Source organism: Petaurus breviceps, unplaced genomic scaffold (assembly GCF_028583685.1).
Source record: "Petaurus breviceps papuanus isolate PSGF00001 unplaced genomic scaffold, PetGlider_PUasm1.0 90977, whole genome shotgun sequence".
Taxonomy (NCBI): Eukaryota; Metazoa; Chordata; class Mammalia; order Diprotodontia; family Petauridae; genus Petaurus; species Petaurus breviceps.
The window spans coordinates 41,091,400-41,117,294 of record NW_027187391.1 but is presented as its reverse complement, the minus strand read 5'-3'; the positions used below and the strand labels follow the sequence as shown (position 1 = coordinate 41,117,294).

General features: G+C 39.6%; 1 protein-coding gene and 2 pseudogenes across 1 annotated transcript; 2 read left to right on the top strand and 1 right to left on the bottom strand.

Moving 5' to 3' along the window:
* The first annotated feature begins 180 nt into the window (after positions 1-180).
* Positions 181-24,959, top strand: LOC138153278 (sodium-dependent glucose transporter 1B-like). Its single transcript, XM_069077391.1, has 4 exons — positions 181-319; positions 12,386-12,554; positions 16,758-16,874; positions 22,215-24,959. The coding sequence occupies exons 2-4, from the start codon at positions 12,473-12,475 to the stop codon at positions 23,471-23,473; spliced, it is 1,458 nt and encodes a 485-aa protein (XP_068933492.1). The 5' UTR covers positions 181-319; positions 12,386-12,472; the 3' UTR covers positions 23,474-24,959.
* Positions 4,408-5,406, top strand: LOC138153277 (cell division cycle-associated protein 3 pseudogene; annotated as a pseudogene).
* LOC138153276 (peptidyl-prolyl cis-trans isomerase A pseudogene) lies at positions 7,556-8,308 on the bottom strand (annotated as a pseudogene).
* Positions 24,960-25,895: the final 936 nt, after the last annotated feature.

The window sequence follows — 25,895 nt, the reverse complement described above, 5'->3', positions numbered from 1 at the left end:
GAACGGGCCGGCCGCGCCTCGTGCCTCCAGCGGACCTTTGCCGCAGATACCGCAGTAGCCGGCGGATCCGCGTCCGTGAGCCTGGTTCTCGGGCACAGCAGAGCTGGAGGAGCTGGAGCTGCAGCGCGGCGGGGCCCCGGCTCCGGCCGGACAACGGCTCCTTCCCGCGGGGCCCTCCGAGGCTGGGGAGCCGCTGGGGACGGACGACGAGGTGTACGTGGTCCGCGGCGACGCCGGCGGCGGCGGCGGGAGATGCGCGCCCGGTAACGCGCTGCGCTGGTTCACCTCCATAGTGGTGTACGCAGCCTTCCTGGGGCTGGTGAGAGCAGGGGGCCGGGCGGGAGAACTTGAAACGGGCATTCGGGGGGACCTTCGTGCGCCCGCGTCCTTGAGATGACTGCTGCTCCCGTGGCGCTTTAAAGATGACAAACTAATGTTATCCCTTTCGGTCCTCACTGCAGCCCTGGGAGGCAGGCTCACTTGTTATCCCCATTTGACAGCTGGGGAAAGGGTGACTCGATCAGGGTAATTCAGCTAGTAAGTGTCCGAGGTCGAATTTGAACTAGGTCTTCCCGGCCCCTGGTACTTTCTCCACTGCACCGTCTAGCCACCCCTGGCTTTCTTACCTCTTGTCTCACCCCCTCCTCCCAATTCCTGTTGACCCTCCGGGATATTTCCTCCTGCTCCACCTACTTCCTACTCCAGAGTGCACTTTCAATTTCTCGGGTTTTGCACCTACCTTAAGCAAACAAAATGAGGAGCCCTGAAATGGACCTGCCCTCTAGAGCTCCGGGCTCCTGTCCCCCAAGCCCTGCCAGTGTGCTTCTTGTGGAGTGCCCCTGCGGGACTGGAAATGTGTTTGCCCGAGCGGCTTACCTGACACTTAACCCTGTGGGCCTCCTGCGGGGAGCTCGGCTGCCCGCACGTGGCCCCTTACTTTCTGGGCTCCCCAGACACCTAGTTGTGGGTTGGAGTGTTTGGTGGGGGCCCCAGCCCGGGGTGCCTCCACTGTCATTAGTGTATTTCACCCGACTGCAGCCCCAAGAATAAGCAGAAATGCCTGTCCACCACCATCAGCCACACAAGGCTCCTCTAGGGTCATTTATTTCCGTGTGCCCTCGTCTGCAATAAGGGAGTTGGACCAGATGGCCTCTGGGGACTCTTCCAGCCCTATCAGTATCTTGTCATTGAGGAACCAACAACTTTAGAGAGAGCAAGATGGATTTTTATAGGGTAAAGATGTAATTACACAACAGAAATTTACATAGATTAGAAGAATATCATGAATATTAAAAAGGCAGGAGGAGTTTGTTAAGAGATTAGGTAATGGAGGAGGGGTCCCATCTATGGTTTGGTGGTTACACATTCTGGTCATTCTGCCCTCCAACAGGCTATTGTGGCTCTGTGTAGGGCTAGATGGATGATGTGATTATGATTGAATACAATAATACACCTGTTTCTGTGGGAAAGGGGGTGGCAGTGACCAGGTAGAGTCAGTAGCTAGGTTCCCATCATATGGACACACCTGCTGTTTCTGTGGGAACTAAGAGTTCAGGGACACACATGTTGTTCCAGTGACCAGTGAGGCATATGTGAAGAAGTTAGGACATGGAGGGGAGGGGGCAAGGTAGGTGCAGTGGGCCTGCTGTTCACCAGAGTCAGACCTATAATGAAGTTTGAATATTGGGGCTGAGGCTGCTTTATTAGGATTCCATCAAAATGACCTTTAACTCAGGCAAGGTGTGTATTATTAGATTAATGATAAGGCTGCTAAGGGTTAGAGGCTTGGTGAGCAGTGTATTCCAGTGCTAGGAGACCTGGGCTTGGATTCAAATACCAGCTTTGTTGTTTACTTACTGTGTTTTCCTTCCTCATCTGTGAAATGAAGAAGTTGGATTAGATAACCTAAGGCTCTTCCAGACCTAAATCTGTAAGTATTGTTATCTGATCCCTTTTCAGATCCCTACGATTTTTTAAAAGGGTCTGAATTGCTGAATTTCCTTTAGAAAATTCCTGTTCCTCAGGATTTTGCTAAAACTTTTCCTTTAGGGATAACATTTATTTAAAACTTTCTAGATGTTTTTTTTTCACTAAAGTGACTATTTTTATAGATGTTTAATGCTGATTAAGTGTTTTTTTTTTTTAGCTTACTAGTTACCCTTCCCAAAGTATTATCTAGAGCAACTATGTGTAACCTGATTGATATCTTTGCCTATTGAGGCAAGATTTAAAAAGGCTTACTCTGGGTGTCTTTTCTAGTTAGAAAATAGTCTTTTGGGCAATTCAGAACATTATTTCTTAGTTTGGTACATATTGTACAGGATTTCATTCAGTAGATGGCAATAGGGTCATTGATTAGAAAAGGACCTTAGAGGCTTGTAATGGGAATGTAAATTTTTAAGATCTTCCCTGCCCCTAGGCTAAAGTACATCTGGAGCCTGGGGTGGGTGGCTTGTTTTTCAGTAGATACTTTTTGATTGGCCAGTGCATCCAGAAGGTTGTTACATTCTCTGAGCCACGAGCAGGCTATATAAACCCTGATTTGAGGCTTTGTTTGGGGGCTCACTTTGAGAAGTGTTCTGTGATTTGATCAGATGAGACTCTGGGAAGCCATTGTTGAGAGCCCCCAGCTTTGAAAAACCCAGATGTTGATTTGGTATGGATGTAATGGTTGGACAGTTTGGAAACCTGTCTACTTGATCTGTTTCTCTGTTTTGATAATTCTGTCTGTATACTCTGAAGTTCTGGGTGCTGACCCTTTCCCCCTGAACTAGGTAAAGGATACATATTTGACTGATTAAAGTAAGCTTGTTAACCCATTTTGAGTTGCTTTCCTTTATCAAAGCAGATCCAAGAACCTGTGTTGGCAGCCACCCTGGGGTGCTTGCTGATACAAGGCCTGATCCAGATTATTCATTTTACAGATGAGGAAGGATCCATGACTTGCCCAGGATCTCAGAAGTATTAAGTAAGAGAACCAGGCTGCTATCCAAGGTCCCCTGAGTCCAAATTTAATGTCATTTTTCTGGCATCACACTGTCTTCAAAATTATTTTATTTCCTTTTAGGAATACAGCAGTGTTTGTACTAAAACAGATATTTGTACAGATGATACTTTGCTTTAAATTTTTTTTTCTTTTTTAATGTAAATAGTACTTTATTTTTTCCAATTACACGTAAAGACAATTTTCAACATTCATTTTTTTTCATGGTTTTCAGTTCCAAATTTTTCTCCTTCCCTCCCCAAGACAGCAAGGTATAAATTATACATGTGTAGTCATATAAAACACATTTCCACTTTAATCATGTTGTGAAAGAAGAAACAGAAGAAAAGAAAAAAGTCATGGGAAAAAAACCAAAGAAAATGAAAATAGTGTGCTTCATCTGCTTTCAGACTCCATAAGTTTTTTTTTTAAGCAGTTGGGGTTAAGTAACTTGTTCAAGGTTACATAGCCAGTTATTTTGTGTGAGTGCCAAGTATCTGAGGCCAGAACCGATCCTGGGTCTACCAACGCCGGGGCTTAACGCTCTTACTCACTGCTCCACCTGGCTGCCCCTCATAAGTTCTTTCTCTGGATGTGGATAGCATTTTCTATGAGTCTTTTGGAATTGTCTTGGATCATTGTATTGCTAAGAGCTAAGTTAATCCTAGATGACGATCATACAATATTGCTGTGTACAGTGTTCTCCTGGTTTTGCTTACCTTTACTCAGCATCAGTTCATGTAAGTCATTTCAGATTTTTCTAAAATCTGCTTGCTCATCATTTCTTATACCACAATAATATTCCATTACATTCATATACTACAACTTGTTCAGCCATTCCGCCAATTGATGGGCATCCCCTCAGTTTGCAATTCTTTGCCATTACAAAAGGAGCTGCTATAAATATTTTTGCATATGTGGGTCCTTTTCTCTTTTTTATGATCTCTTTGGGATACAGACTTAGTAGTGGCATTTCTGGATCAAAGGATATGCACAATTTGATTGCCCTTTGGGCATAGTTCCAAATTGTTTTCCAGGATGGTTGTATCAGTTCCCAACTCCAACTATAGGTGTCCCAATTTTCCCACATCTTTTCCAACATTTATCATTTTTCTTTTTTGTTATATTAGGCAATGTGATAGGTGTGAGATGGTACTTAAGAGTTGTTTTAATTTGCAGTTCTCTATAGTGATTTAGAGCATTTTTTCATTCTCACTACAGATAGTTTTGGTTTCTTCATAAGATGATACTTGATTAGATACAGTATAATGTAGCATAGCAATTCTTAAACCTTTTGGTCAAAGAACCCATTTGCATTCTTAAAAATTAACCCCCAGGCTAACAGATCCGCAAGAAAAGCTTGACTCCAAAAAGTCCTCCCATCCACTCTTCCTCGTGGGCAGCTGGCCCGCCGAGCCGTGAAAATGGGCTCGGCCAAGAGTGTCTGGACGACTCCGGCCATGCAACAAGCACCTGGCGTACGTAACAGACCCTCGTTCTTCCAGCGCAGGTATTTTCAGTACTCCCATTCAGGTGGAGAGTTCGCCACAATTGAGTCCCTCCCTCGGGGCACAGCAGCAGGAAGTGGTGGAGACCTAGGATATGGAGCGACCTCAGGGTTCAGATCCCCGGTCTCCCACATTTGGCATTGTCCCAACGAAGATCAGCACAGTAGACCCTCCAAACCAGTTGGTAAAGCAGCTTAGTAAGGACTTTGGGGCTGAAACTTCTAAGCCAGAGCATTCCACTGAGCTGGCCCTACCTGTGAAGTTTTCATCGCAGCCTGAGCAGGTCTTGTCTCTGGATACTCCACTATCCCTTGAACGCTAGAAACTACCAGCCTCCCTGAGCCAAACTGGGGTTTCCCACAAACAGGCAAACACTACAGAAGTAACAGAACAGCCTCCAGCACTTCGAATGACCAGCCAGGACCCTGACAAGTTCTTGAGAGGTTCTGAGATACCTTGTTTCTTAGGTTCTAGGTCCCCTAGAAGGAAATCTGCTGGCAAGGTCCTAGGAAGATCACCCCTCACCACCCTGCAGGACGATAACTCCCCTGGTCCCCTGATGCCTCGGCAGAGTAAACGGTCCACAGTGCTGAGTGAGAATGTGGGAGAACGGAAAGAAGCAGCTGTTCTGGGAACTGGACACCCTCTGAAGATCACCGAAGGGACCTGGGATCAGGGTCATAACAAAGAGAACCAGCATTGTCCCTTGGTTGAGCACTAGACTAATTCCCTCTCCTCCTGGACTTGGCTGCTTCATTCTGTCTCCTCCCTTAATAGCCTAGAGGTGGACTCATTCATTCATCTTGCTTCCCCACAAAATTGAGATAATCAGCTCTGAAGAAGAAAGCATGTCTTGTCAACCATTATCTCCGTGCTCCCTTTATCTCTGAGTTCCAGATAATTCCCTCAACCCCCTTGTACAGTATGTATTTGATGTATGTATGATTTCTTTTATATTAAAGAAAATGTTTAAAAAGTTAAATGTTTATCAAAAGACTAAGTCTTTGGGTATAGGGACAGTGACTTAAGGAATTGGAGAAAAGTCAGGGAGCTACCCAATTAATACAGTGAGGGTAAGCTATTTGAATGATTAGGGAAAATCATAGATAGTATTACTATCCCCACCCCAACCATGATCATGAAATCATACATAACTACCATTTTACATGCTTTCTCATTGTAAGGTGAGAAAATTCATAGGGTAAAATATTTTTGAGAAACTATACATTTATCAAGGATATTCTCCAGAATATAAGAATGAGGAACAAACAAGCTTTCACAACTTTCTACAGCAAGACCACATCTTCACAGTCATAGTTGATTAAAAGATATCAAGATGATTGAAAAAAAAAATTAACCCCCAGAAGCTTTTGTTTGCATGGGTTATATTCTTTGATACTCACTGTATAGGAAATTAATAAGTAAATACATTAAAAATTTTGTTAATCATTTAAAAATACCAATAATAAATCCATCACATATTAACATAACATTTTTTATTAAAAAAAATTCTAAAACACAAAAATTAGTTTGAAGAGTAGCCTTAAAAAACATTTTAGTAGATCTGTTAAATATCTGACTTAATAGAAGCTGTACTTTCATGTCTGTTTCTTCATTTAATATGTTGTTGTGGTTGAAGTACATGAAGAAATTGGGGCAGTCGATAGAGCACTGGGCTTGGAATCAGGAAGACTTAACTTCATGAGCTGAAATCTGGCCTTAGACACTTACTAGCTGTGTGACCCTGGGCAAGTCACTTAGCCCTGTTTGCCACAGTTTCCTCATCTGTAAAATGAGCTGGAGAAGAAAATGGCAAACCATTCCATTATCTTTTCCAAGAAGCCCCCAAATGGGTCATAAAGAGTTGGACATGACTGAAACGACTTAACAGCAATATGAAGAAAATCACAGATACAGTCAATAGTTAGTGAATATGTGTCAGACCCTGTGCTAAGTCCTGGGGCTACAAACATGAAAAAAGAATGATGATCCTGGCTCTCAAGCAACTTAATATCTAGTTTGGGAAGACAGTACAAAAAAAAGGAATCTGAAAAGTGAGAGTGATTGGGGTAACTTATCTGCCTTGAGGGAATATGGGAAGATCAGAGAAGTCCTATAGTTAGGTATGAAATCAGATGTCTTTTTTTTTTTTTTGCTTTTTGGAGGGCAATTGGGGTTAAGTGACTTGCCCAAGGTCACACAACTCATTTTTGTGTTAAGTGTCTGAGGCTGGATTTGAACTCAGGTCCTCCTGACTCCAGGGCTGGTGCTCTATTTACTGTGCCACCTAGCCACCCGGAGATGTCTTTCTTAAATAAAAGAAAATATTTTACAATTTTTACTTTATTTTAGGATAAGATACTAAATTCTGAAATAACAATGGTTTTAGATAATATTTAGGAAAACTCCAAAATCTTTAAAAAAAATTTATTGAAAAATGCAACAAAAGGTACTTCTATTTTTGCATAGGCACAAAGAAAACTTAAGAATTTCAAAATGAATTATTGAATGATAATAAAACAATAGAAGTTATTGTGAGGAGAACCAAAGGTAGCTAGTAAGGACACAGCAAACCTACTTGAGGTCAAATGGAGTTAATCTGTGAAAGCACACATATTTATACATTAAATGTACTACCTTAGGACATTCTAGAAAAAAAGAATACACAAGCACAGAGTGTTGGCCTAGTGGAAGGTTACATTTTTAAAAAAAATATGCAGAAGTAAACAGAGAAAACTAAGTCTATTGCTGTTAGGCTATGTCTACTAGGCTCTGGTTGACATTTAATTATTATAGCATTTTTGTTGGGTATTCAGATTCACATTTCTATGACAGAACATCTACAGTCTTTCTAAATTACAATATCCTGAAATATAAGTGATAGTGAAGATGAACTTTTTGAAAAATGGTTCCTAATGGTCTAACACTGAGCTGTTAGACAGACTGTTCATACTTTGAAAACAACTAGTATAGGATATAGGGGCCTGGTTTTGGAAATCTCTGATAATGTTAGCCAAATGATCATGGTGCAAGTCACTTAACCTCTTAGTGTCCCAGGCAACTCTTTTTTTTTTTGTAGTTTAGTTTTTATTTCATAATCATAAACTTAACTCTGTTGTCTAGCCAGACTTGTGGAAGGAAAAAGGAAGGGAAATCCAAAGAGAATTGCAGAAAGGGAGAGCACAAGGATTACAGGGTATAAGAGCAGATGGGGTTTGAGGGTGCTCTCTCCAGCTACAGAGGAATGGTTTGATGGTTAAGACAAAAAACAAAACAAAATAAAAAAAAAAAACTTATGAGAGCTGTCCACAGTCAGTGGTAGTGATCTTTTTGCTGGTCTTGCCATCTTGAGAACCAAAACGCTCCATGGATTCCACAATGTTCATGTCTTTTTTCACTTGGCCAAAGACAACATGCTTGCCATCCAACCAATCAGTCTTAGTACAGATGAAAAACTGGGAGCCATTTGTGTTGGGTCCAGCATTTGCCATGGCCAAGATGCCAGGAACAGTATGCTTCAGGATGAAGTTCTCATCAGCAAATCTCTCCCCATAGATGGACTTGCCACCAGTGCCATTATGGCGTGTGAAGTCAGCACCCTGGCACACGAACCCAGGAATGATTCTGTGAAAGCAGGATCCCTTCTAACCAAATCCCTTCTTTGTAGTGCTCAGAGCACGGAAGTTTTCTGCTGTCTTTGGAACCTCATCTGCAAAGAGCTCAAAAGTAATCTGGCCCAGGGGCTCGTTATCAGTGGCATTGTCGAAGTAAATGTTGGGGCTGGCCATGGCCACAGATGCCTGGGCTGGGCAAGTTGGCAGAGGAAGAGGCAGCGGGAATCTGCATCTGGTGGACTGAAACAAGACAAGGACTCCCGGTGGCGGTGTCTGCAAAGCGCCCAGGCAACTCTTTAAAACTACGTTAGAATTTCTTGCTTGCTTGTACATGTCCTACATAGGTGAAATCACAGGTTGCAACCAGAACTTCTTTTTTTTTTTTGCCTTTTTGGAGGGCAGTTGGGGTTAAGTGACTTGCCCAAGGTCACACGGCTAGGTTTTGTGTCAAGTGTCTGAGGCTGGATTTGAACTAAGGTCCTCCTGACTCCAGGGCTGGTGTTCTATTCACTGTGCCACCTAGCTGCCCCAAAACTACAGAACTTTTAAAATACTTTTCTCAATGATTTAAATTTTTAAAATTTAAGATTATATGATAATTGCATATGCTTTTAAAATAATTAAAGTTTTAGTTTTTGTATTATTATTATTAAACTGTTAACCTTGAATATTGTTTTAAGATTCTCTAACTGAAAATTGAAATGTACTAGCCAAAGACCAAGGTACATTTACTTTTTCAAGGAGCTGTTTTTCAAACTTTGCAGCCCATCAAAACCAGAAAAGCATCAGGGCATGGTATAACAAAAACAAGACTGGCAGTTCAGGAACTTGTAGATCTTATAATTCTAGTGCAGCCGCTATAACTTTCTGATGAGACAAATCAGCAAATTTCTGTACAAGGCCACTTTTTTCACTTATACAGTAGAAAAATAAAAGCTACTGTTCAAGTATGGATTTGTGATCTTATCCTTAAAGATAGTTCTCCCAACAGTACAGATTATAATCCATTCATATATTTTTATTCTATATGTGATCCAGCAGGCACTGTGGAGAGCTTAGAGCTTGATCAGACATTGAAGACACTAAGGTCATCCACCACTTCCTGGCCATCATCAGTTTTCTTGACTTTCATCATGCTACTGGATTTTGATGACTTAGGAAGGGAGAGTGAGCCTGATGACTTTGTGCAGCACCTTACTTACCACCAATTGAGTCGAGAAATCACTTCTGATGTCACTGGTTCTCTTTGGAAAGGAAAGACAAATATCATCAACAACAACATGTGCCCCATATCCATGTGCTCTAATAGTTCTTTTTTTCATTTTTTCATTTTTTTGGTCTTTATTAATTTGTTTGTTTACTTTTAGTTTACAAGATTCAGTTCCCCAGTTCTTTGAGTTTCAAATTTTCTCCCCCTCCCTCCCTTCCTCACCCCATGGTGGCATACAATCAGGTATAGGATCTGCAAATAGTTTCACAGTAGACATTAGTCAGGTTATAAAGAAGGATTGTAATGGATAGAATGAACAATGGGAAAAAGGAAACAAAACTAGACAAGAAAAAGAAAGACAGCAGGTAATTTGCTTCAATCTGGATTCAAACTCAGTTCTTTCTCTGGATGTAGACATCTCTCTCCATCGTGAGTCTTTTGGAGTTTACTTATAGCCCTGCATTGCTGAGAAGAGTCCAGTCTATCAAAGCTGGTCGTCACACATATGTTGTGTCTGTAATTGTGTGCAGATTTCTCATGGTTCTGCTCTTCTCACTCAGCATCAGTTTGTATAAGCTTCTCCAGGTAGATTCACAGCTATGTAGCCTCCCTGGAAGAATATTGGTGTTAAGAAGATACTTGTTTTGGGGAGAAACTTGGTGCCCTTGAAAGTGCTATGCATTGATTAGAGAAATGTAAATTAAAACACATCTGAAGTATCAACTCACACTGAACAGATTGGCTAATATGACAGAAAAGGAAAGTGACTAATATTAAAGGAGATGTGGAAAAATTGGGACACAAATGCACTGCTGGTGGCATTAGGAATGAATCCAACTGTTCTAGAGAGCAATTTGAAACTTGCCCAAAGGGCTATAAAACCGTTCTAAGTCTTACAGAATTTTCTAAGTCTTTCACCATACAACTAGGGGATACATCTCTCCTTGGTCACCCTACCGATAGGTTAGGACTTTAAGCTCAGTATCCCTGGGAATAATATAGCCTTAGCAGACCACCAGCCCTGTTTCCAGTCCAGCCATCACAACCATTATCAAGGGGCTCAACCCTTACAGGAAAAAGGGCCATCATCCTCACCATCATCACCACTTGTTGATTATTTGCCATCTATGGGGCAGGCTGGCCAACCTAACTCAGTCAGCCAAGCATTCTCATGGAGAGATAGGAGGTAGCATATGCTTTACATCAAGATGAGCAACCATTAGAAGAAGGAGCCTGCCGTCCTCACCACCTTCAACAACAGCTTCCAATCAACTTCCATTGAAAAGCAGTTGCTATAAACACATTTTTCAGCAGCCACAAGTATTAAAGATGTGGGAAAGAAAGTTTTCTCCTCCAGTGTCCTCTGCATTATCAACATTAGAAATAGATAGGGTGTTATCAGTGGAAGTAACATTAATGGTTGACAGAGCTGTCAATTGGTCTAGCTATTCTGTAAAGCAATTTGTAATTATAACTACAAAAGACATTAAATTATACATGCCCTTTGACCCTACTATACTGCTAGTAGGCCTGAAAGCTGGAAGAAAAAGACTCATTTCTAAAAATGTGCCAGCTCTCTTTGCAGTAGCAAAGAACTGTAAAGAATTGATCATCTGCTGGGGAATAGCTAAATAAATTATGGTATGTGAATGTAATAGGGTATTATTATGACATAAATAATGAAAAGGACTGTTTCAGAGAAACCTGGGAAGACTTTGATGAACTGATACAGAGTGAAATGAGGAGAGCCAGAAGAACAATATATGCAGTAACAATATTCTAAAAAAAAACCTTTGAAAAACTTGAGAACTCTGATTTATGCAATTACTACCATGATTCCAGAAGACAGAGGAGGAAGCCTGCTATACTTCTCTTGACAGAGTTGATAGACTCAGGATACAGAATGACACATACATTTTTGGATACAGGCAGTGTGTGAATTAGTTTTGTTGACTGCACATTTGTTGCAAAGCCTTTGTAACCTTTTTTTTTAAGGGTGAAGGAGTGGTGATGGTAGGTGGAGGGGGGGTTAGGGAAAGGGGAGGAAAAAAGATAAATAAAGAAGTATTGAGGTGTCTTTTTTAAAAATTTGGAGAACAGGGGTGGCTAGGTGGCACAGTGAATAGAGCACCGGCCCTGGAGTCAGGAGGACCTGAGTTCAAATCTGGACTGAGACACTTAACACTTACTAGCCATGTGACCTTGGGCAAGTCACTTAACCCCAATTGCCCTGCCCTCCCCCTCCAAAAACAATAAATAAAAAAATAAAAATCAGAGAACGGAAGGAAGGCCATAAAGAACCACATAAGCAAGATACCTTTGAAATTAAAAGTGGACTTATGCACTTAGAAAGAAAAGGAAACTTTATAATCGGAATTTTTCAGTTTTAAGTGTGGTACTTTTTTGGTTCTATGGATATGGAAATGTTCGTTTTATTTGGCGTTTATTAAGTTCAGAATAAAAATAAATTTTGAAAAAAATGACATTTAAAGAAGATCATTTGCTTTGCCATTCACCCCCTAAGGAGTACTGGGCCTATCTAACTTGTAGTTGAAACCTGTATGTGTTGTTTACAACATTAGAATGTGAGTTTCTTAAGAGCAAAGATTATCTTACATTTCTCTTCGTATCCCTAGCACTTTACATGGTGCTTTGAACATAGTAAATGCTTTTTTATTGATTCAGATATATATTCTGATAGAACAGCTCAATGGGCATCATTCATCTGTACATCATGGTTTGGATAATAGGAACATTGTAGAACCTCCGAAATGAAAGCTCCAAAGAGGTCATCCCAAAAGTTCACATAGAAAAAGTCAAGTGGTTAAAAAATGACTATTGTTGGGGCAGCTAGGTGGCGCAGTGAATAGAGCACCGGCCCTGGAGTCAGGAGGACCTGAGTTCAAACGCAGCCTCAAACACTTGACACACTTACTAGCCGTGTGACTTTGGGCAAGTCACTTAACCCCAATTGCCCTCCAAACAAAAAAACAGACTATTGTCCAGACCACACAGGTCTATGTATAATTTAATGATTGTAAAGTTTTATGTTTTTTTTTTTAAACCATAGGGTCTGTGTCTTGCTATAGTAGGACCTACATTTCAAGACTTGGCTGCAAATGTGAACCGCAACATCAGTGATATTTCTTACATTTTTATGGGCCGTGCATGTGGAAGTCTAACTGGTTCTGTGATTGGTGGATGTCTCTTTGACCGCATGAATCATAATTTAATTTTGGGTAAGTAGAGTACCTCAGACCAGTAATCTTGTGACTTTTTAGTAGTTAAGATATTTGTATTAATGCCTCTGAAGACAGCTCGCCTCAGTCAACACACCCTTGGTTCAAGCCCTGCCTCTGACACATAACAGGCTGTGTGACCCTGAACGTTTAAACTCTTAGTACCCCAGGCAGCTCTCTAAGAGTGTAAATTAGAGAGCCGATGTTGAACTCTATTGGTAGAGGTAGTTTTCTTATCTGGAATTCCCTATACCAGTGAAAAAACAGATCCAATGAAAAAATATGAAAATTAATATTAACCTAGGAATTGATAGCTATCTATGTATATATATATATGTATAATATTAAGGCATTTGTGTTCATATATTTTATTTAGCAGTTAGTTAGTAGCTTGTGTGATTCCAACATGGTAAGAGAGTTCAGCAAGGTGAATTTCCCTGCTAGCAAGATGGGAAGTTAATTTTCTTCTAGGGTTGCTGTGAGGAGATGGGTCACCTCTCGGAAGTGTACATGATCCTTAGGTCTACCCAGAAACCCACTTTTACCCCGGGTACTATATGCAATCCAAAGTCTTTTAAACCAGGACTATACAGATTCTTAGAATCAAAAGGGATCTCAGAGGTCATCCTTTGTGCAAGTCATACCTGAATGTGATTTGGTTCTGCAGTGTCCCCAGAAAATTCCTATTCAGCTTCCACTTGAAGATCTCTAGTGTTAGCCTACAAACACATGCTAATGCAGTCTGTTATGTTTCTGGACAGCTCTGGTTGTTAGAAAGTTATTCCTAGCTCTGCCTTTTGGGAACAAGCAGAGCCAGTTTTAATTTGTTTCTAGTCATTGAAGAATCAAGAGACAGCTATTTTGTTCTCCACAAGTGTTCTTCAGGGCAAACATCCATCCCATCCTGGGTCAAAGTCATTATGGTGGGATTGCTTTAGATCTAAAGAAGTTCTTGGATGCCCCTTCTGACTCTGTGATGAAAGGACTGGGTCAGCAATAGTTTGTATTTGGGGGCTGAAGCATCTAGCTGTGATGAAAGATTAACGGGTGTTTGCTGACTTCTCTTCCAAATATTGCATGGAATACTGAAGGAATTTTTCATAGTTTTTATATCAGACCTTTCTTTCTTACCTTTGAAATCTGTGGTGAAGCCTTTTTAACTTGTTAAATGATACATAACTTGGATTTTATGGGAAATTTTAGTTCTGATAAATCTACAATAAAGTCATGAGGTGTACTATGTATTGAATTTGAAAGTTAAAACAAAATAGAAATTCCTTTTGTTGAGGATGAGACCATTTTTTCTTCCTAACTGATGAAAGCATTTTAAAGTCAATGAAAATCCTATTAAAAATTTTTTTTACCAAAATTAATTTTGAAAGTCAAAATTTTCCCACAGAGATGACTATTTTCTGGACTGGCTGAAGGACATGGAAGTGATACCTTTAAGAGATCAGTAGACTATCTCCTATTGTTCATTCTGCAATGGTGCTTTCATGCCCAAGTTTATCCTTGGTCGCTTGGGTGACCCTGAGTAGGTCACTTAAACTTTTTGGAACTTAGTTTCCTCATTGTACATTGTACATTCCACAGAGAGGCTGATCTATGTGACCTTTTTAGGTATCATGAAGCTCAGATCCTGCAACGCTAAACTCTCCAGTGCTATCATAAAGTCTAGTTCTTGTGACCTTAACAGTAATTCTTTTTAGGGGTGGAAGAATTTATTGTTTTTTTCTTTCGTACATTTGATTGATTTTCTAGAAAAAAAGTAAACGATACAGGGTTTAATGAAAAAAGGATTGAATGGATTAAAAACAAATACTAAAATTTCCCCTCCTATTATAAAACATTACTATAAAGCTCTGGCACAAGTGGTATGATTATGAATAATAAAAGTATACATGTTTGGATGATTTTGTATTTTATAGCCCATGAAGATTAAGAAGTGCTATTTTAATGAAAATAACCCCATCTGCTGAATTATGGGTCAAGGGTTAAGAATGTTAATATTATCAGATCTTGGAATCAGAAGTAACCTCAGACATCGTTTAGTCCAACTATTACTCAAAATGTACATTCAGTCTATGACATTTCTGATGTGTAGTCACTTATATTCTGCTTAAAGTTTTCCAGGAATGCCAAACTTACTACATAACAATGCAGTCCCTTTCAGTTTTGGACATTTCCAAGTGTTAGAAAGTTCTTCCTTATGCTAAAGGGAAATTTTGCTCCCCATAATTTCTCTCACTGGTCCAGTTTTGCTCTTTGGGGCCAAGAAGAATAGGTTTGACAGCTCTTCCCATATTTGGCTAATAATAATAATTCATATTTATTAAATGCTTTACATATTTCATTTGAATCCTCACACCAACCTTGTAAGGTAGTTGCTGGTATTATCCCCATTTTAGAGATGGGTCACACAGATATTAAGTATGAAGGCATGATTCAGACTCTTAATTTTCTTGACTTTTAAGTCCACTGCTCCAACCACTATGAAATCTTTTCTCCTCTAGGCTAAGCAACCCCAATTCTTTCAATGGTCTTCATGCTGCACTTTTAATTCCCCTTGTCATCCTGGTCAAGCTGTCCTGGAGTTGCCTTCCATTTTATTAATATGGTTTAGAAAATGTGTCTCCCTAGACTGAAAATTGTGAACACTCAGATGCTCACATTGAGGTATTTTTCAACACACACACACACACACACACACACACACACACACACACACCCCTATGCCTACCTATTTACCTTAGATGACAGTTGTTGACAAATGAGAGCTCATCTGGAGGAAGACTATTAGGATGGACAGAGGGACTGGAACCAAGGCTGTCTGAGGCCACATGAAAGTAACTAAAGAGGTTTATCCTGGAGAAGAAAGGCCTTGGAGAGTGCCTGATATGACAGCTACCTTCGGAGAATCTGAAGGGCTGTTACCAGGGAAGTCCTTGTGATCAGTCCCTGAAAGCAGAACTAAGAGTAACAGGTGGATTCGTGGTGCAGGTTTTGGTTCAGTGTATGTAAAAACTTGGTAGCAATTAGGGCTACCTAAAAGTAATTGACTGTTGTAGCAGTCAGTAGTCCTGGAGGCTATTCAAAGAGAGACTTGAAGGATATTTTAACTTGGAGTCCACGAACTTGTTTGGTTTCCTTTGTAATCCCATGTATTTCATGTATTTAAAAACAGTATTCTGAGAATGGCTCAGTAGGCTTCATCAGACTGCCATTGGAGCCTATGGCACAAAAGAGGTTAAGAACCTTTGGAGTAGATGCTCCTGTGATTTTTTGACAGTGTAGTTGGAGTATTGGAAAGAATGTTAGTTTTGAAGCTGGAGGGCCTGGATTTGAATCCTGGCGCTGCTGCTTGCTTACATGAGGATCTTCATCAAGTAATCTCTCTACACCTCAGTTTTCTCATCTGTAAAATGGAGGCAGGATTGTACTAGATTAGTAGTATCAAACAAATAGAAAAGAGTTGCTGCTGGCTGCACATTGATTTAGGAAGTCACAAATTGCCATCATCTATGTTACATTTTTATTTATTTTGTACAGCATTTCCCAGTGAGTTTGACACCTCTGGACTAGAGGACCTCTAAGGAAGGTCTCTTCTAGCTCTAAATCTGTGATCCTGTGGGTTCACCAGATATGTTCAGTATAAGTTTATAACAAGAAACTTGTGTTTCTGTTGATAGTTATGTGGCTCAAATTTTGGGGAAACTGATAACACTCATTCACTATTTCATAAACTTAACTGAGGTCAGTGTCCTAGATAAAGGAAAACCTATGAAATAGCTGTCTGGGATTTCTGTGGAGTCCCATGAGGTAAAAACCAAGAGGAGTTTCATTCTTCATCTTGCTTTGTTTATTAGTGCCCCTGACTTGTCCTTCCCAGCATGTCAGTAATTATTATTTTAATGTATACCCAGCAGTCACCCCAGAGGCTTCAGCTCAAAGGCAAAGAATTTTATAAATGGTCTGTTGAGAATGAAATTTACTTATTTCTCTAATTGTGGAATTTTATTTCTCTAAGCCAGATTTCCTGACTTCCCCTGGCTGACTTTATGTTGAAGAATAACTAGAATTCTTCATCTTCAATACAGGCCAGTTTACTCTGACCTAATTTTTAGGTAGTTTAGTTGCGATTGTTTTTAAGGAAGTGATGACCTATGAATATGTGTTTGTATGTAATTTTTACCTTTCTTTCAGGACTGTCAATGCTGGGGACATCTATTGGTTTCTACATTGTCCCCTTTTGCAAACAAGCAATATTATTGGTTGTTATAATGGCAGTGTTTGGAATCTTTCCTGGAATTGTAATCACAGGTGAGTGAATTTTCTGCCATTATTTCTAGGTGGAGGAGAGGAGGGAGGGATGAGAAGATATCTTCTTTTAGAAAATGGGAGAGCAGACTCTGTTTTCTTCTAATTCTCAACTAGGTTACTCTCCCACATGGCACTTATTCCTGGGAAAGGTATTCTTCTTATTTACCTAGGGGGAAAAATAACAATAATCATTGTCAGGTGTGAGGTTGGGAATGGGAACCTTCTGCTGTGATTTGTGAGTACCTGCTTCATAAGCAATAGGTGTTGGTGGTTAGGATCCCCCAGAGAGGGAAGATTTTTTCTTTGACAGTAGTTCACATAACAGAATGACAACTTTCATTTAGGTAGTAAATCCTAATTGTTATGGTATGGATTGATTATTTAAAACTTAAACCAAATTTGGACCTAGAGTCTAAGTAGATTAAATTCAGCAAATATTTCCTAATTACCAATTAATTTGCCTTTTATGTTCAAGGTGTATTGAATACTTGTATTGAAATTAATGCAGAGGTAATTAGAGCTAAATCTAAACCTGTTCCTTGCCCTGCCTATCACTTTTTTCTGTTTTTTCCTTTCCTCCAGGATTCCTATGTTCTTCCCCAAATCCTTCCCTAATTAGCTGACCTCTGATACCCACTAAAACTTTTGCCATTTAATTTTGTATATAAATGCATACTATACATACATATATGTATGCCCACACACAAACATATTTAGGAGAAGGGCAGGCTGGATTTAGGATTTCATCAGCATAAAGATTCACCAGTGAGGAAACTCCTCTTAAGGCTGATTGACAACTGTTGTGCAATTTACAATCTTTGAGTGACCAAAGTCTAATTTTTTCCCATATGGCAGCCCTTCAGGTAGTCATTCTTGGAGTCAGAAAGACCTGAACTGATGACACGTGCTGGCTGTGTGACCCTGGGCAGGTCCTTTAGCTTTTCACTGCCTTAGAAACCTCTTTAGTATTACGTATGTGCACACATGTAGATGTAAAACAGTTTTTCCCACCATCCACACTGTAGCCCCTTTTGTTTCTCTCTCCCTCCTGCTTTACTGTAGTGGCTGAGGATGTGTGAGATAATGACATGAGGCTTTAGCCCAGTTTGGTGGCTTTTATCCATTGGTTGTTTGTCTGCACATCTGTAAAGTTAGAGACTGTGTGCCTGTTTGTATCACTTGGCCATCATGTAGTTAAAGGTGTTAGGGGGTCCTTAGAGGTCCCAGATGGGCTTAGCAGGATTCTGCAGATCCTCATGACCTGAAAACCTCATGCTGAAATAAAATATTAGTAAAAAGACTACAGCAACTTATCACAAGAATAATACACTTTGATCAGGTAGGATTTATTCCAGGAATGCAAGGATGGTTTAATGTTAAGAAAACAATCAGTATAATTGATCATATCAACAATAAAACTAACAGAAACCATAAGATTATCTCAATAGATGCAGAAAAGGCATTTGATAAAATATAATATCCATTCCTATTAAAAACACTAGAAAGTATAGGAATAAATAAAGTTTTCCTTAAAATAATAGGTAGCATATATTTAAAGCCATCAACAAGTATTATATGTAATGGGGATAAGCTAGAAGCATTTCCAATAAGATCAGGGGTGAAACAAGGGTGTCCACTATCACCCCGCTTATTCAATCTGGTACTAGAAATGTTAGCAGTAGCAATTAGAGAAGAAAAATAAATCAAAGGAATCAAATTAGGCAAAGAAGAGACTAAGCTATCACTCTTTGCAAATGATATGATGATATACTTGGAGAATCCTAGAGAATCAAATAAAAAAATACTTGAGACAATAAATAAATTTGGCAAAGTTGCAGGATATAAAATAAACCCACATAAATACTCAGCATTCCTATATATTTCTAACTATATCCAATAGCAAGAGATAGAAAGAGAAATTCCATTTAAAGTTACTGTAGACATTATAAAATATTTGGGAATCTACCTGCCAAAATAAACCCAGGACCTATATGAACACAACTATAAAACACTTTTTACACAACTAAAGTCAGATCTAACTAATTAGAAAAACGTCAATTGCTTGTGGCTGGGTGGAGCTAATATAACAAAAATGACAATTTCTCCTAAATTAAATTACATATTTAGTGCCATACCAATCAATCTACCAAAAAATTACTTTATAGAGCTAGAAAAAATAGTAACAAAATTCATTTGGAAAAACAAAAGGTCCAGAATATCAAGGGAACTAATGAAAAGAAATGCTAGGGAAGGTGGCCTAGCCATACCAGATTTTAATTGGTATTATAAAGCAGCAGTCACCAAAACTACTTGGTACTGTCTGAGGAATAGAGGAGTGGATCAATGGAATAGATTGTGTACACGAGACTCAGCAGCCAATGATTATAGTAATCTACTGTTTGATAAACCCAAAGACCCCAGTTTTGGGGATAAGAATTCACTATTTGACAAAAACTGCTGGGAAAACTGGAATATAGTATGGAAGAATCTGGGCATAGACCATTATCTAACACTGATACCAAAATTAAGTCTAAATGGGTACAAGATCTAGGTATAAAGGCTGATACTGTAAGCAAACTGGGAAAACAAGGAATAATTTGCCTGTCACATTTATGCAGAGGGGAAGATTTTATAACCAAACAAGAATTAGATAGAATTATAAAATGCAAAATGGATAATTTTTATTACATTAAATTGAAAAGCTTCTGTACAAACAAAGCCAATGTAACCAAGATTAAGAGGGAAGTGGAAAATTAGGAAAGAATTTTTACAACCAGTGTCTCTGAGAAAGGCCTTATTTCTAAAATATACAGAGATTTGAGTCAAATCTACAAGAATACAAGTCATGGGGCAGCTATGTGGTACAGTGAATAGAGCACCTGCCCTGGAGTCAGGAGGACCTGAGTTCAAATCTGGCCTCTGACACTTAACACAAAACTATTCCCCAGTTGATAAATGGTTAAAGGATATGAACAGGCAGTTTTCAGAGCAGGAAATTAAAGTTATCTATAAGCATATGAAAAAATGCTCTAAATCTCTAGTGATTAGAGAAATGCACATCAAAACAACTCTGAGGTATTGCATCTCACCAGTTAAATTGGCTAAGATGACAAAACAGGAAAATGACAAATGCTGAAGAAGAAGTGGAAAAATTGGAACATTAATGCATTGTTGCAGTTGTTGAACTGATTCCGCCATTCTGGAGAGCAATCTGGAACTATGCCCAAAGGGCTATAAATAATTTCATACCCTTTGACCCAGCAATACCACTTCTAGGGTTGTATCCCAAAGAGATCATAGAAGTGGGAGGAAGATTCATATGTACAAAATATTTATAGCAGCTCTTTTTGTGGTGGCAAAGAATTGGAAATTAAGGGGATGCCCATCAATTAGTGAATGGTTAAACAAGTTGTGGTATATGAATGTAATGGAATACTATAAGAAATGAGGAGCAGATGGACTTCATATTTACCTGGAGAGGCTTATACAAATTGATGCTGAGTGAGAAGAGCAGAACCAGGAGAAATCTGCACACAATTACAGACACAACATATGTGTGATGACCAACTTTGATAGACTGGACTCTTCTTAGCAATTCAAGGTTATAAGACAACTTCAAAAGACTCACGATGGAAAAGATGCCTACATTCAGAGAGAGAACTAGAAAGAACAGAGTTTGAATGCAGATTGAAGCAAATTACCTGTTCTCTTTCTTTCTCTTGTTTGGTTTTGTTTCCTCTTTCCCATTGTCCATTCCATCCATTACAATCCTTCTTTATAACCTGACTAATGTCTAATGTGGAAGTATTTGCAGATCTTGTGATTGATTGCATGCCACCATGGAGCGGGGGGAGGAGAGGAAAGGGGAGAAAATTTGAAACTCAAGGGATTGTGGAACTGAATCTTGTATACTAAAAGTAAACAAACAAATTAATAAAGATAAAAAATTTTAAAAACAAAACAAAACAAAACAAACCTCATGCTGCACCTGGTATGTGCATAAATAACCTTTCCTCAAATAGGTGTCCAGAGCTATGTCTTACAGAGAATTTTAGTAACTTTAATGTTATCTGATGGTGTAAAACCGAACAGCATGTTTTACTTTGAGGCACAGTTTGTTCTCTCACTTCTCTTGTTATGTGAGCCCCTTGGGTGGATATTTCCAGCTCCAGGACCTTTTCATCCTTTGCAGTTCTTGTCCTTCCGTAAGTCTTCCACAGAGATTCTACCCATTGTGCAGTAGGCCTTCTTCTTGGGCTTTAGCCTCTGAATGGCTGCACTGTTTGATGGGCTGTCATCAGCACAGCACCAGAGGCTCTCCCATCTGCTTCCCTTTTGTCTCACTCCATGACCCACCCACATTTTTTTCTGATCGTGCATGTACTTGATGATATCTTTTATGCCCCTTCTAATATACTAGTTGCTAGTTTTGTGCTTCGGAACAGTTAAACCCCCTCTGTCTCTCTGTTGTCCTTTGGGTCACTTGGCCATCTTGATTCTTTTTTTTTTTTAAGCAATCGGGGTTAAGTAACTTGCTCAAGGTTACAAGGCCAGTTATGTCTGAGCCCGGGATTCGATCTCCAGGTCATCCCAACACTGGAGCCGGTGCTCTTACTCGCTGAGCCACCTGGCCGCCCCTGAGCAATTGGGGTTAAGTAACTTGCTCAAGGTTACACGGCCAGGTGTTTCTGGGTGGGTGCTAAGTGTCTGAGCCTGGGATTCGATCTCCAGGTCTTCTCAACACTGGAGCCGGTCCTCTTACTCGCTGTGCTACCTGGCCGCCCCAGCCATCTTGATTCTTTAGAGAGCATGCATTTTATAATTAGATAGTTTCACTGAAGAAAATGGCAATCAATGTTCACCATGTCTGTGGAATTCATTTCTAAACCTTAAATGAAACAAAAGTGCTCTATAACTATCATAGTTCCCTGAGTTTGAAAGTAGGTTACTGTCATTTAGTTACTTACCTTTTTGGGAAGTAACAGGGGGCAGGAGGTGGATCTTAACTTGTGATTTCACTGACATAATGAACCCCAAATGAGTAAATGCCTTCTAGAACTGCATATTAGTGACTTTTCTTCAACTTAAGAGACTCAGAAAATAGCACAGGACCACATGGCTGTATGTATCAGAGACAGAACTTGAACCCAGATCTTCCTGATTCCCCAACTGGCTTTCTGGCTTCTATACTGGGCTTCCTCTTGGCCTAGCAAATTTATTTTTCTTATGTACTATTTCTGACACCTAGATCTCTTCTGAAGATAATTAATACATGGACTTTTAAGGTATTGTGGCATACGGAATTTTTAACACAAAAATGTTTCTTTTTATAATTTATAGGTGGCAATTTCCTCATCCTGCATATGTGGAGAGATGAAGCAGCCCCATATCTGCAGGCCTTGCATTTCACTTTTGCAATGGGGGCCTTTTTGTCTCCCATACTGGCCAAATTGGCCTTGGGCAGTGCTGTGCCCTCTGAAAACCACACTTTAGCTGACTTGTCAAACCACTCTGAGCTCACCCTGCCACCTGCTGCTGACTTAGAAGTCATATTTGGAGTACCTGCCAATAAGAATTTCCTATGGACTTATGTTTTTATAGGAACTTATGCTTTGGTGATATTTTCCTTCTTTATTGTTCTGATTTTCAAATCAAGAAAATTCCAAATCAAGAAAATTCCAAATCAAGAAAAAGCAAAAGTAGCTACTCAGAGAATTCGAACCGCAAAATACCAGAATATCCTTCTTGGTCTCCTTTTTATATTCTTCTTTTTCTACATAGGAGCAGAGATCACATATGGCTCTTATATTTTCTCTTTTGCATCACTCCATGCTGGCATGAGTGAAAGCCAAGCAGCAGGCTTGAACTCTGCCTTCTGGGGGGCATTTGCTGCTTGCAGGGGCATGGCGATCTGTTTTGCTGCATGTCTGCGACCTGGAACCATGATTGTGTTAAATAATGTGGGCAGCTTGATTTCCTCCCTGCTTCTAGTGATCTTTAATAAAAACCACATTTGTATTTGGGTGGCAACTGCAGTGTATGGAGCTTCAGTGGCTACTGCATTTCCTAGTGGCGTTTCCTGGATTGAACAATACATGACCATTACAGGAAAAGCTACCTCTTTATTTGTAATTGGTTCTGCCCTGGGACAGATGGTCATTCCTGTGGTGGTTGGATCTCTTCAAGGAAAATACCCACATGTTCCTGGGATTCTGTATGTTTTGCTGGTGTCAGCTGTTATGACAGGAGTTTTGTTTCCTATCATGTACAAACTGGCCACTATACCTCTTAAAAGCAAGATTCATGAAAGTAGAAAGAGTGAAGACCAGAAAGTGTTACTCTTCACCTCTAGGTTTAATGATGAGGATGATTATGGAGAAGATGGTGCTGAAGAAGAATGGAACGAAGTCAACTTTGAAATGATTGAAATGAATGAAACGATGAGGAATTCCGTAATAGAGACATCTAGAAAAATTTTGAGGAAATCTCCCACAGGAGTCTCCAGCCAGTCAAATAACATACCATTCAGTTCCTCTCTGGTTATTACTGGCAACTCCCCTGTGAAACCCCTCACTCTAGATAAGGAAAAGAATGACTAACAGAGTAAAAGATGGATTGGTTATTGATTCCCTGTAACAACAACTGACTTTAAGGAGGCAGAACAGCGTAGATCATTAACATATTTTCAAACACATTTTAGGGTTTGGCACTTAGAGCTCTGATTACAGCAAATGGAAAATTCTGCTGTGTCATGTCAGCCTAGAGACTTTGACAACAAAAGGCAGTCAGGTATGGGCAGTCAGGTATGACTAGTAAAGTGACTCTATTATAAAGCAACCCCCTACATTCAGAGAATGCAAGGAAGGCATAAATGTTTAAAAAGTTTCTTACTAGCAAAAGTCACCTACGAGAGTGATTGAAAAGTGGAATAAATGACCAGAATTCAAGAAACTACTGATAGAGCTGGGAAATAACCAACTGTACTTGGTATAAGTTGATAAAGCCTCATGGAAGAATCTACTTCTCACCTTGAAAAATTTCTTTAACCTATACAGATAATTGTAGAGATACTTCTGTTCAGCTTGGAGCAAATGGTGATAGGATCTGATTTCTTTTTTCCTTTTTTGGGGGGGAGGGCAATTGGGGTTAAGTGACTTGCTCAAGGTCACACGGCTAGTTTTTTTGTGTTAAGTGTCTGAGGCCGGATCCAAACCCAGGTCCTCCTGACTCCAGGGCCGGTGTTCTATTCACTGCGCCACCTAGCCGCCCAATAGGATCTGATTTCTGATTCAATATATATTTCTGATAATGATGAGAACATATGGTATAATAGGAAGAACCCTGCATTAGGAGTCAGGAGACTTTGTTTCCAGTTATAACTTTTACCACAAATTAGCTCCATGATCTTGCCCGATTCACTTAATTTCTCTCAACCTTAGTGTTCTTGTAAAAAATGGGAGTATTTAACTCTGATCACTCTAAGGTTTTTTTCTAGCTCTAAAACCCTTTGTATGGTAATAAGATGTTCTCCAAAGAGTAAAATGCACTAACTTTAGTTGTGCACATTTGTTAATGAGGGCCATTCCATTCTTCCCAGAAAGAAGGAAAGCTGTGAGAAAAGAAGTAGTGGAAAGAAGAGAGATAGAAATGACAAAATCACTTTAAGACTACTTTTTTTTTTTTTGCTTTTTGGAGGGGAAAAGGCAGGGTAATTGGGGTTAAGTTACTTGCCCAAGGTCACATGGCTAGTAAATGTTAAGTGTCTGAGGCTGAATTTGAACTCAGGTCTTTCTGACCTCCAGGGCCAGTGCTCTACTCACTGTGCCACCTAGCCACCCCCAGTATTGTTAACAGACCCAAGATGCATCTGTGGGTGAATGACATGGATTGTAGGATTTTGCCCTACAAACACATTCCTAGAGAGGTTTTACTGCAATCACTTTAAAAAATCCAAAAATTTTCGGTAGATAGGGGATGGGGAGGAGTGTCATTAAATGGATTTATTACATTTGAATTTGATTAATATGTTTGTGGTTTTATATAATTATGAATATTTATTGGAATAAAGTATTGACTTGGATGAAACCTGGGATTGCATTTTTCTCATTATTTAGGTAGTTGTGATTTCTTGGAAAGCTTCTGAAATCAGGCTTAAATGTCAGTCTATCAAAAACATCACCAGAAATTTTGGCATCAAATATCTCAGGTAAGTCTAATATCTACATATCTAGTGATTGACACAAATATATGTCTGAGAGACATTCTCCAATAGCTAAGTGCTTAGAGGATATGAGCAAATAGTTAAAAAAAATAACAAGAAATACCAACAGCCATGCCCAAAACTGTTCTGAATACCTAGTAATAAAAGAAATGCAAATTTAAAAACTCAGAGATTGTTAGACCCATTAGGTTGTAAAAATAATCTATATATTTGAAAGAAGCTATTTATCTCATTGCTTGGAAGGTCCCTCCCTTGGTTCAGGTGGCAGACCATCTGTGTTCTTGTCAATGGCCTTCCATACGTTTTACCAATATTTGGAGGTTTCCTTCACTTCCTCTTGTCATCCCAAGGGCTGCTCACCTGACATCCCTTGCCCCATGGCCTTCCCACCTTTTCCTATTTTTATTTTTCTGATAGTTTACTCTTGTTCTTCAGAATTCATCATTGGTTATATGTTGCCTGTTCATATCCAACCTGTGCCTGTGTTGGATACTCATTTTCATTTCTTTGGAGATGTGTGTTCCAAGTCTTGTTTACAGCGATAAAAATTGGAAATAGTGTTGCAGAGGCTGTGGGAAGACAATCCCACAAGGAACCCTAGATTTGAATAAAGCAGGTTTTAAAGTTAGTAGGAAGAAATACATAGGATCCTATGCCCTAAAATTCTGCAGAAATTAATTATGAGGATATATATGAATATTTCAAGGAAATGCTCTAAAAATGAAATTCTGATGAAGAAATAGAGACCTGCCAGATAGCCAGTACATTGCTAAATTCTGTTTCCACCTTCATAGCATCTA

Bases quoted from the DNA above. Each gene is read 5' to 3' on its own strand.
- LOC138153278 (XM_069077391.1), top strand. From the start codon at position 12,473: ATGGGCCGTGCATGTGGAAGTCTAACTGGTTCTGTGATTGGTGGATGT. The intron at 12,555-16,757 runs GTAAGTAGAGTA...CCTTTCTTTCAG, and splicing joins GAATCATAATTTAATTTTGG to GACTGTCAATGCTGGGGACA. The intron at 16,875-22,214 runs GTGAGTGAATTT...TATAATTTATAG, and splicing joins TCCTGGAATTGTAATCACAG to GTGGCAATTTCCTCATCCTG.